This window comes from Ursus americanus, chromosome X (genome assembly GCF_024610735.1).
Source record: "Ursus americanus isolate L20-20 chromosome X, mUrsAme1.1.p, whole genome shotgun sequence".
Classification (NCBI taxonomy): Eukaryota; Metazoa; Chordata; class Mammalia; order Carnivora; family Ursidae; genus Ursus; species Ursus americanus.
This window is the reverse complement of record NC_142164.1, coordinates 83,626,954-83,642,556: the sequence shown is the minus strand read 5'-3', so window position 1 is coordinate 83,642,556 and position 15,603 is coordinate 83,626,954. Positions and strand designations below refer to the sequence as shown.

Genomic DNA, 15,603 nt, shown 5'->3' with positions numbered 1-15,603 from the left:
AAGCCACTGGTGACAAACGTAGAGAGGTGATTCCTACTTTTGGTGGGGCAGAGTGGTTTGGGAGACAAACGAAATGAAAATGACAGTCTTCCTGATTTGAATGAGGTCTGATAGGAGTCTCGGTTCTAAGAACATCCCACCGCAACCCTGTGCTTTCCACTGCAATCCCATCACATTTTGAAAAGACCTCTGTTACGGAACCTTAAAAAATAATCACAGTGAATGTGATTTGGCTCCGCTGGTAGACTGAAATCTCTTCGAAGGCAGAAACCCTTTACCCACTGACCACTGTGTTCCCAGAACCCAGAATAGGGTCAGGGCGCAGACAAGGCTTTAACAAAGGTCTGTGAAATAATGAAAGTCTTCTTTTATGACAGAACAGACATAATTCCACTTCTCATAGTCTTCACAGTTCTTAGACATTGAAAAATCAGCTATTCTCCAGATGAGCAGCTCTTAAACTTTTGGTCTCAGGACTCCTTTATACTCTTAAAAACTACTGAGGCCCCTAAAGAGCTTTACTTTTTGTGGGAAATAGTTATTGATATTTACGGTATTAAATAAAACAAAAATTTAAATATTTATGCATTTAAAACTAGGAATAAACCCCATCATAAGTTAATGTACTTATTTTCAAAAAGATTTTATTTATTTATTTATTTGAGAGAGAGAGAGAGCACAGGAGAGCATGAGTGGGGGGAGGGGCAGAGGGAGACGCAGACTCCCCACGGGATCCCAGGACCCCGATATCAAGACCTGGGCCGAAGGCAGATGCTTAACCAACTGAGCCACCCAGGAGTCCCTTAACATACATATTGTTAATGAAAAATAATTATATTTTCCAAAACAAAAAAATTACTGAGAAGAGAGCCATTTGTTTTACAGTTTGTCAAATCTCTTTAATGTCTAGATTAATGGAAGACAGATGGTTCCCTTATCTCTTTCTGCATTTGACCAACAGATAGTCAATATCACATGCTATACAGCCTCTGGAAAACTCTACTCCACTGTACACTCATAAAATAATGAAAGTAAAAAAGACAAATAATGGGAGCACCTGGGTGGCTCAGTCAGTTGAGCATTCGACTCTTGGTTCTGGCTCAGGTCCTGATCTCATGGGTCGTGAGATTGAGCCCCACATTGGGCTCTGCCCTCAGCAGGGAGTCTGCTTGGATATTCTTTCCCTCTGCCCCTTCCCCCACTCGTTCTCTCTTACCCTCTCTGTCTCTTAAATAAATAAATCCTTAAAAAAAGACAAATAATGTATTACTATTTTTATTAAATGATTAAGTTAGTTTGGCCCTTACGTTCTCCCTGAAAGCCTTTTGGAGTTTCTCAACTTCGGTACTACTGACATGTTGGGCCAGATGATGATTCTTTGTTGTGGGCGGCTTTCCTGTGCCTTGTAGGACATTTCGCGGCATTCTTGGCCTCTACCCACTAGATACCAGTAGCACTGCACACTCCCCATCAATTGGGACAAGGAAAAATGTCTCCAGACATTGCCAAATGTCTCCCGGGGGCAAAATCACCCCCCGGTAAAGAACCACTGTCCTAGATACACACAGGCAGGCAGGCTCCTCTCCACACTCACACCCAACTACCTCCTGCTTTGTTCGTTTCCACCATAAGGACTTTAAAAACTAAAAACTCGCCTCCCCAACTTCCCCTGCAGTGTGTATCACCTCTTCCTGCCCGGAGGAGCATGGAGAGGCTGGATGAAGCATCGTCATCTCGCCTCCACTGGGCAACAAATGTGTATCTGAAACACGAGGGCAGTGCCCTAGAAAGGCATTGTGCCCGGACACCTGATTGTAGCAGAAGCCATGGTACCAGCTGAGGGCCATTAGCTAAGACAGACAGCTATTTGCTTAAGGCTCGTGTTGTTCTGCTATTTGCAACCAAAGGCATTACTAATGGACACAATTAGAAAACAAAACCAAACAAATATTTACCTTTGTGAGTTCTTACAAGCCAACCCCTCTTGTAGCCATCACCAAGTTCAGGGTATGGGATTTTGCCAGCCCCCTTGGAAGCCCACCTATCTGGGCTAATTTCAAGCCCCTTCTTTCACCCAAATGTAAACACCAACCTGATTTTACAGTAATCGTTTTCTTGCATTTCCCTACAGTTTGATCACCTCATGTATACTCCCTCACACTACTGCTTGGTTTTGTCCATTTTTAAATTTATTTTTTGAAGTAGTTTTTTTTTTTTACATCTTGTTTACTGCTTGGATTCCTTGTCTGTTCCTTTCTGTCAACTCTTTCCACAATGCCTATCGTTTACTCCTCTCAGTTCTGAATTTTCCAATCCCGATGTATACAGTTCTTTCATAACTTCTATCATTTTCTGAATCTTTTTTTAAAAGATTTTATTTGAGAGAGAGAGTGCGCAAGCAAGTGAGGTGGGGTGAAGAGCAGAGGGAGAGGGACAAGCGGACTCCGCACTGAATGCAGAGCCTGATGCGGGGCTCGATCCCACGACCCCCAAGATCACGACCCAAGCGGAAACCAAGAGTCTGATGCTCAACCAACTGAGCCACCCAGGCGCCCCCTGAATTTCCTTTACCTTCGATTGGAATATTAGTAATATTCTGCTTTGGTAGCCTATTTTGCTGATATTATTTATCTGCAACTTTATTATTCAGAGGGGCTATCTTCATTTTTTCTTGCAATAGTCTTGCATGAAGTCCTATCTCAATCACTTCTGCTGCTCATTCTAAGTGAGGTGGGAGGGGGAAGGCCCAGACTAGCTTTCCTCCTTTCATGGCTCTAGGGCTCCCTCTGCTGGTTTTATGCTGAAGTACCGAAAATGTGGTCTCAGAGTGTAGCCACCCCCTCAATACTCATGATATCTTCCTCCTTTGGTCTCTTCCTCCATTGGTATCTGAGCTTGCTTTCTCCTTTAATGCCCTGTCACGCAGGGTCTGTGGTCCTTAGCGGTTCATTTTTAGGGAGTGGCTCCGTCCTTCCAGTGAGATTTTTTTTTTTTTGACCCCTGAGGGCTTGGGTCACTTTGGCAGGCTTGCACCTCCTCCAGTGTCCTCGCTGTCACCCACAGATTGCAGCCTGTAAAGTGCCTCCCAGTTTCAACTGTTGTTATCCAATACGTGTCCTTTTGAGGGTGAATACCTGGGGGAAGTTCCCTGGCAGTCAAAAGGATCAGCGGCCTCCTCTTCTCCCCTTCTATTTCCTCCTGCACAGCTGCTGTTCCCACCCCTGAGTCTCACCGCTGCTGGTGGTTGGACCCCAGCAGACATTTGGGGATTCATGGGTACTCAGTCAGCTAGCGGTAGCTCTGTGTTTTTTCTTTTGCTGTCCTGCTTCCTCCATTTCTGTCAGGGGTTAAGGAAGATTCCAAAACTACATTGTCCCCCTCATGCTTTCCTTTTCAGAAACTTTAATTTACTTACTGAGAGTAAGCAAAAGAACAATCTGGATAGGAAAGATGTCGACTCTATCATGAGGCTGCTCCAGGTAATTATACATCCACGTGCTCAAATCACTATGGGGGGGGGGCGTTGCCAGAAGCTACAGTTCCTGGAGGACATGTCATCTTCCTAACACAAGGCACAAGGTCAGTCTCTTTCATCCATCCTTAAGTACACTTTATCAAGTAACACAACAGGAAAAACCTTTAGGGATTTGGCTACAAAATTCTTATTCTGTGAATTATTTGTTACATGAACAGTATCTGTGGCTCCTTCCAGAAAACCTGTGGGGGTGAATTTTATCTGTCAACTTGACTAGGTGGGGGGGGCCTCAGATATTTGGTTAAACATTATTCTGGGCTTGTCTGTGAGGTTTTGGATGAGATTAACATTCGAATCAGATGACTGAGTAAAGCAGATCGCCGTCCCCAATGTTGGTGGGACTCATCTGATCAGTTGAAGGCAGAGTAAGGAAGGATTTGCTCTTGCTGCCCGTCTTTCAGCTGGGACAATGGTCCCCTCCTGTCCTTGACCCAGACTGGAACTACACCATTGGCTTTCCTGGTTTTCAGGCCTTTGAAGAGCAGATCTTGGGACTTCTCAGCCTCCATAATAATTACATGACCCAATTGGTTATAATCACTCAATCTCTTTTCTTACTTTCTCTGTGTCCACACACACACACACACACACACACACACACACACACACACACACACCTATTTATTCTGTTTCTCCAAAGAACCCGGACTAATATAAAACCTTTATTCTAGCAGTTTATTATCATGTGACATAAGAATTATCTTGTTTGGGGGCACCTGGGTGGCTTAGTCGGTTAGGTATCTGACTTTGGCTCAGGTCATAATCTTGAGGGTCCTGGGATTGAGCCCCTTGTTGGGCTCCCAGCTCAGTGGGGAGTCTGCTTGTCTCTCTCCTTCTCCCTCTGCCCCTCCCCCGCTCATGCATGCTCTCTCTCTCAAATAAATAAATAAAATCTTAAAGAATTATCTTGTTTTAACCCAATGTTGAAGAAAAACTAACAATGCTAATAACAACAGCAACGATTAATAAGGACTAAGCATGAAGCAGGCACTATGATAAACATTTTACAATCTCATTTAGTCCTCATCCCTAAGTGGGTAGTACTATCATTTCCCCTAATTCAGAGATAAAAAAAACAGGCCCTGTCTGATGGGCTGCTTTCTGCTGCAGCATCAGAACTCCTAAAATCTCAGTGGTTGAACCCAAGCGAAGTTTTATTCATTACTCATATGACATGTCCCCTGGGGGTTGGCACCAGAGGCCTCTGGTCACATCAGTCACTCGGGGACTCACGACTGGTGGAGGCTAATCTCAATGAACAGAGCACAGGGCTGGCAGCCCAGGAGACCTGGGGCCCAGGACTTTATCAGTCAGGATCCTGGCAGGAAAGAGATAACACCCTCAAACTGAGCAACTTGAGAAGTACTTAATGAAGGGAGTGTTTATAGAAACGTGGGAAGAGTATGGGAAAACCACAAGAGAGAGGACAGGATATGCTGCTGAAAACAGGGACTCTCCTATACTATCCCTAGGCCCAGAGGGTCCAGAGAAGGTGTGACTGCCTGAACCAGGAGCCATGTAGAGACGGTCACCTGATGGGATCTGTGTCCTCTGATCAAGGGACACAGCCAGCCCGAAGAAGCCCACATCTCTACCCTCCTTCCAGTCTCCCACGGGTACTCCCCTATGGACAAATCTAATGGGAAACCAGAAGGCAAAAGAACCTGTGAAATCTTCCATACAAATCAGCCTCCTGGCGCCCAAAGGAGGGCGGAGAAGGGTGGTGAGTAAATCTGGAGGGGAAAACAGAAGCCATCCCACACAGCCACCAAAGGGTTATGAGAACTTAGCACACGGCCAAGTCCAAAGATTTAGTGAAGCGGGGGGGGGGGGTGTTGAGCGCCATGGTTTTCCAGAGCCCTTTTGACTTTAAGCACCGTTTTCCTGAAACACTACAGTTCACAGTAGTAAAACAAAATGACAACGTGCAGCTAGCTTGCTTACCATGACAAGAGAGGCTTGCATAGTTCATAGTACTGACAACGAACACCTCCATGGCCCCCGTCTGAATTTGGCTGCTCTGATTTTCAATTTCTCATTCTCCCCGCCCATCACTTTATAAAACAGCGGTGACAGACTGGCTGGCTCAGGAGGGGCGCATGGGGGAGAGTACACAGACTACCCCCCCCCCACAGTGGGACCCTTGAAATCACAGACAGCAGGGTCACCAGGGCTGCCTCTAACTGGACACGGCCTAAGAAATGACAATTAACTAACCGAAGACCTTGGGTACAGGCATCTAAAAAGTAGTGGGGAAAAATTAAACGGCAGATGTAGGAAGAAGGAAAATTCAAGAACCTGAATTTGCTCATTCAACGAACGAACTTCGCTGGAACACTTCAGCTGTGTAGGAAAGAGCACTCAGCACCTGCGAGCACTCAGTACCAAGTGGCAAGTACGGTTAGGCACAGCACAGACTTGACTCCGGAGCTGCGGGAGAGGGTGGCTGAGGAGTGAGGGCAGAGCGTGTAGGCAGGTGGCATACTGGAACTGAGTCTCAAAGCATAAGCCAGAGAATGAGCAGCCCGGGAGATGCGACTAGAGAATTACTCTCCGACCGGACCGATCACGATTCTGAAGCCTGTGAGTAGGCCTGAGTGGCCCGAGGGGCGTCGAAGTGACAGAATTAAAATGAGAGGAATCGCTTCATAATGGTGTGCGGGAAGGAAGAGCAACTCATTTTCTCTGGTAGCTGCTAGAGACGCGCTCTGGGGGGAAATGTACATTGTCCTTCGCTGAACTGCGTGGATCCGTCTAAAGTAACAGTCCACGTGGCACCCTTGACACATAACCACAGAAGGGAGATGACTGCGGGTCACAGAGCCGCCTCCACCACCCCGCACATAGGGTGCCCCCTTCCAGGGGAAGACCGGAAGACTGGTGTCTCGAGCCAAATATGATGTAATCAGGGACAAGGACTCGGATTCGTCGTATCCGTCAAGACCACCACATATCCCGATACTGGAATTTTGGTTTGATGCACCAGGCACAAGAAGTCAGTTTGGTCTTACGGTCCCTCCTAACTCTGCACTTAAGTTTTTATCTCTTTTATGGCCCAAGTTTTCAAACAACAGATTTTTAGGAAGCTGGTAAAAGACTTTTAATTTACTTTATTAAATTAAATTAATTTAATTTAAATTAATAATTTAATTTTAAAAACAGTCTACATTTCAAAAAGATTTCCATTAAAAAGCAGCTAATGTCCTGGTGTTTAATAAGTTTAAACTTCCAATTTTCTAGAACTTTCATTCATATAAAACCCGTACTGTGCCAATCTTCACAGGCCAAACAACAACGGTACGTCATGGTGATGCCTTCATTAATTTCTACCACAGCATGGACACACTAAAGGGAAGTAAACAATTAGGAAGATAATCTGAATAAACAAGCCTTTCCATCAATTAAATGAAGCAACACTAATAGGTCAGAAAACAATATCAGTGAACTTTATATTACACTAACCTCCTTTTGCTTATTGCTGGTACTAGAGTAGGAAGTTAGTGATAAAGTTACAGATGAGGGGACACTGGGGTGGCTCAGTCGGTTAAGCATTTGACTCTTGGTTTCAGCTCAGGTTGTGATCTCAGAGTTGTGAGATCGAGCCCCATATTGGGCTCCATGCTCTGTGGGGAGTCTCCTTGAGATTCTCTCCCTCTCCCTCTGCCCCTCTACATTTCTCTCTCTCTCAAATAAATCTTTTTTTAAAAAGTTACAGGTGAGTATAGTTAGTAATATATTTTCAGAGAGACTAAACACCTTTCTTAGACTTACACTGAATCTTTTTCTCAATAGACACGTATTTGGAGATAGTCACAGACATTGTAGTATGAAAATAATAAAACTATTTTTTGAGTGCTCTTTATTTTTTTTTAAAGATTTTATTTCTTTATTTGACAGAGATAGAGACAGCCAGCGAGAGAGGGAACACAAACAGGGGGAGTGGAAGAGGAAGAAGCAGGCTCCCAGCGGAGGAGCCTGATGTGGGGCTCGATCTCACAAGTCAGTTTGGTCTTACGGGAATGCCGGGATCACACCCTGAGCCGAAGGCAGACGCTTAACCGCTGTGCCACCCAGACGCCCCTTGAGTGCTCTTTAGAAACATGTTTGAATTAAGTGATGACCTGTTATTTATTTTTAAAAAAACATGGGGTGGTGGGGTGCCTGGATGGCTCAGTTGGTTAATGTCTGGTTCTTGATTTTCGCTCAGGTCCATGATCTCAGGATCCTGGGATCGAGTCCTGTGTCGAGCTCCGCACTCGGCAGGGAGTCTGCTTCAGGATTCTCTCTCTCCTTCTGACCCTTCCCCACCCCGCCCCGAGTGGTCTTTCTCTCTCTCTCTCTCAAATAAATAAATCTTAAAAAAAAAATGGGGGGGTGCCTGGCCAGCTCAGTCAGAAGAGCATGTAACTCTTGATCTTGGGGTCATGAGTTTGAGCCCCACACTGAGTGTAGAGATTACTAAAAAAATAAATAAATAAACTTAAAAAAACCTGACTAGCAAAACCAAAAGGAGAGATCATTAAAACAAATGGGGAAACCAAAGAAATCTCTGCTGGACCAGACGTGGATAAAGACCAACATGATCAGCACATTCTGTGGCCAGTGCTTTACATGTGTTAGTTCATTTAATGCTCATGATAGCCCTGGGAAATAGGTAACCCTATTCCTATTTCATGTCTGAGAAACTGCCACAGAGGAAAGAAAGTGTACCCAGGCCCCCTGGTCAGCGACTGGCAGGTCGAGGACTCAAACTCTGGCCTGCAACTCCACATCCCACACTCTTTTTCAAAAACCAGGGTGCTTCAACCAGCCGAGTCTTTGATCTCGATTCACTTAGTGTTTGAAATAAATTATGGCGGTAAGAGAGGTCAATGGTTTTTGGAACAGCGGCAGTTTTCAGAACCAGACAACTGGCTAGGCTGTACTATCCAATATGATAGCTACTAGGCACATGTAGCTATTTAAATTTAAGTTACTTAACATAAAATAAAATTTTAAAGTCAGTACTTCAGTTGAACTACCCCTCATTTCGAGGGGAAGCCACATGTGGCTACTGGCTACCACACTGGACTGGGCATAGAACACAGAACATTTCTGTCATCTCACTGATCTAGAGGACACCCACGTGGCGTGGTACAGTTGTGTGGTGGGGAGAATCTTAGTATCTGTAAAATCATTCCTGTCCAGAATGTTAGAGGGCATCATAAATGTTGGCCTTTCCACCTCCACTACTGGGACAGGACCATCTCTTTCTCCATAAGTTCTTTGCCTACAATGTCCTCTCAATGGTTGACATCAGAGGAAATAATAATAAATAATGATTTAATTATAGGTTCCAACTTGGAAAAGGGAGGTCTTTTTGTTTGTTTCTTCTTGAGTTGCAGAGCGGGGTGGGCATATAATAATTCCACTTTAAAGAGGTGGTTCGACTAACACTCGAAAAGTACAAGGTAAGAGATTTATGAATAGGAATCAGGTCACAGTGTATTGTCACGCAGGAATACTGAGCAAAAAAGGAGTTTACAAGGACAGTACATTCACTGCAGGTACCGCGTGCCTTTCCACTAAGAAAAGGTCTTATTTAAATGAAATGTGATTTCCTAAATGAAGTGAAAGCACAACACCGAGGAAGAAGACCGTCTAAGTGTAAAAATTATGGCTATATTAGACATTCTAAAATGAAAGACAAAAGGGAAATACAGGTAGAAGCAATGCAAGTGTCCATTGTGGATGGATGCGTAAACAGAATGTGGTGTAAACGCATAGGGGAATATGACTCAGTGTTGAAAAGGAAGGAATCTCTGACACGTGCTACCACACAGATGAACCGTGAAGACATTATGCAGAGTGAAATAAGCCACACATAAAAACACAAGCACGGCATGATTTCAGCTTCTGCAAAGTAGCTAGGGTAGTCACACTCACAGAGACAGGAAGAACGGTGCTTGCTGGGGACTGGAGGGAGATGCAAATGCAGGAGTTATCATTTAATGTGTACAGAGTTTCGGTTTTGCAAAATGAAAATGTTCTGGAGGTTGGTTGCACGACAGTGTGAACAGACTTGACACTGCCAAACTGTACACACTTAAAAATGATGAAGATGGTAAAATTTGTTATGTATTTTTTAGCACAACACAAAAACAATAAGGGGGTGCCTGGGTGACCCAGTCAAGCATCTGCCTTCGGCTCAGGTCATGATCTCGGGGTCCTGGGATCGAGCCCCGCATCAGGCTCCCTGCTCAGCGGGGCGCCTGCTTCTCCCTCTGCCTCTGCCCCTCCCCTGCTCACGCACACACGTACACACGTGCATGCCAGCCCCCCCAAGGAAATAAAATCTTAATAACAATAACAACAACAACAAAAGGGAAATGCACACCTTTCTTCGAAAAGCCACCTAACTCTATGAGACCACTTCCTGAACTCTTCCGTCAGCATTCCACGCTGACTCGACAGTCTCCCTACTGCAGCCCAAGCTGAGGGTTGCTCTGAACGTTTTAAGATGGAGCTCATGGGATGTTGTGATGACAAAGCCTAATAGGCAAAATACCTGGGTCAGTGGCAGAGATGATGGCTCCAAAAAAGAGGCAGTCCGTGTAGTAGAATTTATCGGAGAGCTGTCCCACGGTCCTCATGAGCCTCGCCACACCGTACATGAGGTTTCTGTAAGGAGGGAAGGTGGACTGTGTCAGAGGAGAAAACGAAAACCTGGCCAATATGCGAGCAGAGCAGCCTACAGTACTGTGCTTCCAGGGTGACTGGTGGAAACCCTGGGCAGCTGCTGTGCTGGGCCACTTAGCAGGAACACGTGCAAATCGGGTCTGGGCACCACGTCCTGGTTTGCAGTTAACGTCACCTTGCTGAAACCTCTGAACGCCACTCCATTTCTTCAAGTCGCGCTTACTGACGACTACCAAGCACAGGCCTCGATCAGCAACAACTTTAAGGCATCTGAAGCAGCTGGGTAATCGAGGAAGGGAAGGGAAAGAACGCTTCACAGTGTGTAATCGATGGCTCGTAGCAAACTGACAGGATTCTAAGGCAGTGTGCTTAAAGCCGTGGAAGTGAGCGCGTGCTGGACGAGCTAGAGAGAAAAACAAATACGGGCAGGCCGCGAAGGTCCGAGTGACCAACCTTCTCGGCCAAGAATGATTTCAAAAAAAAAAAAAAAAAAGGGAAAAGGAGCAAAACTCTGTAAAAATCCTAGTAAAGTCTCAGTGTACCCATCGACATATCTGGCCTCTCATTCTCTGCAGGGGTTAAGGCAGGCCAGTGGCGGCCCTTCTCGTGCCATGCAGGATGTGACATGGTCCAAGATAGCCTCCCAAGTTAAATATTTCCACTTGGCTGGAGCACATTTCGTACAGGAGAGCTTATAAAATGGGAGGAGTGAGGAGTGTTGAAAGGCCTAGTACATGTCACTAAGGGTGTGTGTGTGTGTGTGTGTGTGTGTGTGTGCGTGCGTGTGTGTGTGTGTGGTGGCAGCTACAGGGGCTAGGGGAATAACTATAAGCACAGAATAGATTCACTGCACCCTACAGTTAACAACACTCTAGTAACAATATTCTTGCTGGTAAGGACCACGCCATGGCTCACCTTTGTATGCCGGGTGCCTAGAACAACAGACGAAGCTAGGAGCTCAGGAACTATTTCCAGAATGGAGTCCTTTGGAGAATACATAGCTATAACTTAATGCTTCCCTAGTGTGGGCCGGGCGCTGTTCCAGACACTTAAACAGTTCAATTTTGATTCCCAGTAACTCTGTGAGGCAGATGTGATTTGCCTTTTGTTGCCCGTCGAAGGCTTCTTTCCCCTTCCTTTCAGACATTTCCTGAAACAACACCTGCCTCTCCATTTCCTTCGACCACAAACAGACTTGGGCGCTGGGCTTCTCGCTGGCAACTTTTTCCCATCTTGCCACCGATACCAGTCACCTAACCTGTCTCTCTTCAGTGGCTTGTCTCTCTTAAAGGACGAAGTCCAAGCCCCTCCTATTTTGGCGACACAAAAGGCCCTTCCAGCTCTCCAGCTAGTTTTTTAAACAGTAACTAAGGTCCATACTTTGCTCCGATTTCCTTAAGCTTTTGCCTTATGTCCCTTTTCTGTTCCAGAATCTCATCCAGGATCCCACATGACACTTAGTCATCACGTTTCTTTAGTCTCCTCTTGGCTGGGGTGACCTCTCCAATTTTGTGTGGTTTTGATGACCTTGGCAGTTTTGAGGAATACTGGCCGGGTATTTTGTACAATGTGCCTCAGTTGGGACTTGTCTGACCTTTTTTTCTCATGATTATACCAAGGTAATGTGTTTTGGGGAGGAAACGGGCCATTCTCATGACAAACGTCGAGGGTGCAGAGTATCGGCGTGATTTACCACTACGCTGCTGACCTTGATCATCTGGCCAAGGTGGCATCTGTCAGGTTTTCCCCACAGTAAAGCTACGCTTTCTTCCTCCATTTTCCCTGTTGTCCTCTGTGGGAGGAAGTCACTAGGCACAGCCTGCTATCAAAGCGGGAGGGGACATAAGCTCCCTCTCCTAGGGGGTGGGGGTTGACATAAATTATTTGGAATTCTTCTGCACAGGAGATGGGACACTTTTCTGCCCTGTATTTATTCATCCAATCATTTATTAACATCGGTAGAGACTCAGATGTTTACTTTATAGTTTGGGTCCAGTACAATGTTATTTATTTTGTCATTCGTTGCCCATTGGCCCTAGGGGAGCTTTCAGGTTGGCTCTGTGTCTCTTGGACATGCCCCAAGTCCTTTTGTTTGTTTTCTGGGCACTGCCTTACTTCTTGGCACTGTGATATTCTCCGTTCTTATCTTGTGTATTTGCTGCCCCAGCCCTAGAATCAGCCATTTCTGCAAGGTGCCCTGGTTCTTTTTACTGGAGAATGTTATCAGGAACCAAGATCTGGGGACTAGGTGTGAATTTTATTTCATTTTAATTTATCTGAATCTTAATTTAAATAGCTCCACATGGCTAACAGCTACCACGCTGCACAAGGTAGCCCGAGACCTTAACTGCCGTCATCATAAACATCGAAATCCTGGACCCTGGTGCTTGTCAGCGGTTGGGGGTGGTGGGAAATAGCGAGATGCTGCTCAAAGGATACAAACTTCCAGTTAGAAGAGTAACAGGTTTGGGCATCTGAGGTACATCATAGTGATTACTGCTAATGATACTGAATGATCTACTTGAATTTTGCTGAGAGAGTGAGTTTCGAACATTCTCATCGTAAGAAAGAAATGGTAACTATGTGACAGGATGAAGGTGGTAGCTAATACTACGGTGGCAATGATTTTGCAATTTATAAATATTTCAAATCAACACATTGTCCACTTGAAACTCACATAATGTGTCAATTGTATCTCAAAATAGTTGGGGAAAACACTGGACTCTGCAGACCCGTATGGATCTCATGTCTTTGGAAAGTGTGTTAACTTGATTAATGACAGAGGGTAACTTACCCGATAATGAAGCAGGAAACGGCAGTCCCCAAGAAAGCATAAGCCAGAATAGACCCAAGATTTCTGAAAAAGTGTCTCTGAATAAAACAAGAGGCAGGAATCACATTGTGATTTTTGATATCGAGCTTAAGAAACACAACAAAAGTCTCTTAAAAGTGAAACTTTACTTACTGCTTCCATTATAACAAGTAATAACTGAAGCTACTCCAGAATAAAGCTATTTAGCTATAAACATTGTGGTTTTAAGATATCCCTGTTCCTATTAATCACTGAGCAAGCAAGGGCTTAGTCAATTTCAGGGAAAACTACTCTGATTATATTAAGTTACACTGAGAGAGAGAAAGTTTTTGTGAGTGTATGTGTGTGTAAGTAGACTGATCATTTTCATAGATCTAACCCAAACTATTTTACTCTTTTACTTTAGTGATTCGACAAGTCACTTCCAGGTCTGGTGTACCTTAGATCATTACAGATAGAAGTTTGAAACTGATAAAGTATGAAAGTGCTAAGGGGCTTTCTGCTTAATTCAGTATCAGAAAACTGTGTCCTAAGTATCCGCCTCATGACATCTGAAGTGTCTCCTGATATTCTTCTGGATTAATCTTTGGAGACTGGGAAAGAGGGCCAAGAAAGATGGAAGTGGAGAAATGAAAAATAGGTAGTTCCAGTTAAGATGGGCAAATTTATAAGTTTATATATATGTATATAAGCGTATATACTTAAACCAATATAAGATCTAGCAACTATTCAGAAGAAAATGGCAAAATTGCAGTCCTCTCAATGCTTCTGTACATTCACTGGTTACATTAACACACACACACACACACACACACACACACACACACACACACATGGATTTACTTCTCATAAGTCACCAGACCTGCGGATATTCTGATGGGGAAAATCCCTGTACCTGGAACCCTAAGCCATGGTTCTTACTCCTCAAGGCATAAGCTGTTGTCATTGGACACTCAGAACTATTTAGCAAAACCAGACAAACAAAAACCCCCAAAACATCTTAATTTGACAGGGGCCAGGAATACTTTATTTAAAAATTTTCGAAGGCAGGAGAGTCCCAGCGTGCCAACTGAGCAACATCAGGGAAGGACAGGGACTAGGAAGAACTCGGATCAAGCAGCCACCAGGCCGGGGCACCTGGGTGGCTCAGTCGGTTAAAGCGTCTGCCTTCAGCTCAGGTCATGATCCCAGCGTGCTGGGATCCAGCCCCACTTCAGGCTCCCTGCTCAGCGGGGAGCTTGCTTCTCCCTCTCCCTGCCTCTCTCCCTGTTTGTACTCTGTCAAATAAATAAATAAAATCTGAAAAAAAAAAGCAGCCACCAGGAAGTGTGACCACACAGAGGGCTGTGTGTATCCTCTGCCTGTATTCTAAGCAGACAATCTGAGGCTTGGCCTCAGCTTCCCCAGTGCTTGGCCCTCTCTAAGACTGTGAAGAAGGTGTCAAGGAGCGCCTAGTGCCCCTAAGCCACCTGTTCGGAAGAGAATCCTTCAAGGGCTTGCCACACCAACAGTCACCAAATGAGGGTGCTGCCTGTATATATTATGGACAAGTTATGCTTGCCTTTTATGTCAGCCACTGTCCCCGGTCTTGTCTTTTTTTTTTTTTTAAGTGAATGTACTTATCCACCTGTTTTGAAAAAATTAGATTTCAAAAAAAAAAAAATCAACAACTGTGAACCTAATTGCCTTTAAAAGCTCAATCAAGAGCTTAAATCAGGGAGGGCTAGGAGTCCATCAAGACAGAGACGTGAGACCAAGGAAACTCATGAGAAGTATCCGGGAACAGATGTTAATCCCAGAATTGCTTTCTCTTGCCACTCAGCTCTCGTTTAGATAAACGATCCCCATGGTTGGTTTGAATGCATTAAGTAAATTTGTATTCATATTTGCCCAAACAAAAAATCAGAAATATGAGGGCTGCGGATTCTCCTCCTGGAAGGTTAGTTCTCATGGAGTGTGGGGTGCTGAAGATCTGGTAGTGCTTGTGGGGCCCCAGGGAGGAAGGGGAGCCGCATGCTGGGCAGCCCAGCTCTGACCTCACAATTGCTCCAGAGCCTGCACATGACAGGCGGGTCTCAGGGTCGTGTGAGAGGGACCGGTTCGGCCTAGAGCCTGGTGGAGCCTTTATCCCTGTGCATTGGGTGACGAGGCCCACGTCCCTGGTGCCTCGCTCGAGGGCACCTCGATTTTAGGACGTGCTGGATTTGGGTCCCCGGGGTGGGTGTGGGAGCAAGGGGCAATGCAAAGTGCACCATGTGGTGTGCTCCTGTGAGGTCCTGGGCTGGAAGGAAGTGGGAATGAGGGCAGTTGAGGACCCACCTGGAGAGCAGCGCACGCGTGTTAGTGGAAAGGTGGGTCTGTGCTTCTGATTGGGTTTTCAGGCAGAGGTGAATCTGAGCCCTAGTCTGTGGGCTTGGGGAGAAACTGGATCCTGTGGGTGGTCGAGGGGTCCAGATGCGGGGGGATCAGGTGTGCACTACAGCTCCTGGGCCAGGAGACCTGGGCGCGGGGACGAGGTGGGTGAGGGTGCACTTGTAGCAGGACCAGCACTGTTGGGAGGCCTTCTCGGCTGCAGTCT

At 45.5% G+C, this 15,603-nt stretch overlaps 1 protein-coding gene across 1 annotated transcript in view; it reads right to left on the bottom strand.

The window, feature by feature from the left end:
* The window catches only part of SLC9A7 (solute carrier family 9 member A7), a 132,745-nt gene that overhangs the window by 51,001 nt on the left and 66,141 nt on the right, over positions 1-15,603 (bottom strand). Inside the window, exons 4-5 of the mRNA XM_087860309.1 lie at positions 13,008-13,084; positions 10,083-10,195 (exon numbers count right to left, since the gene is read on the bottom strand). Coding sequence (XP_087716435.1) covers positions 10,083-10,195; positions 13,008-13,084 — 190 coding nt within the window. The remainder of the gene's footprint in view (positions 1-10,082; positions 10,196-13,007; positions 13,085-15,603) is intronic.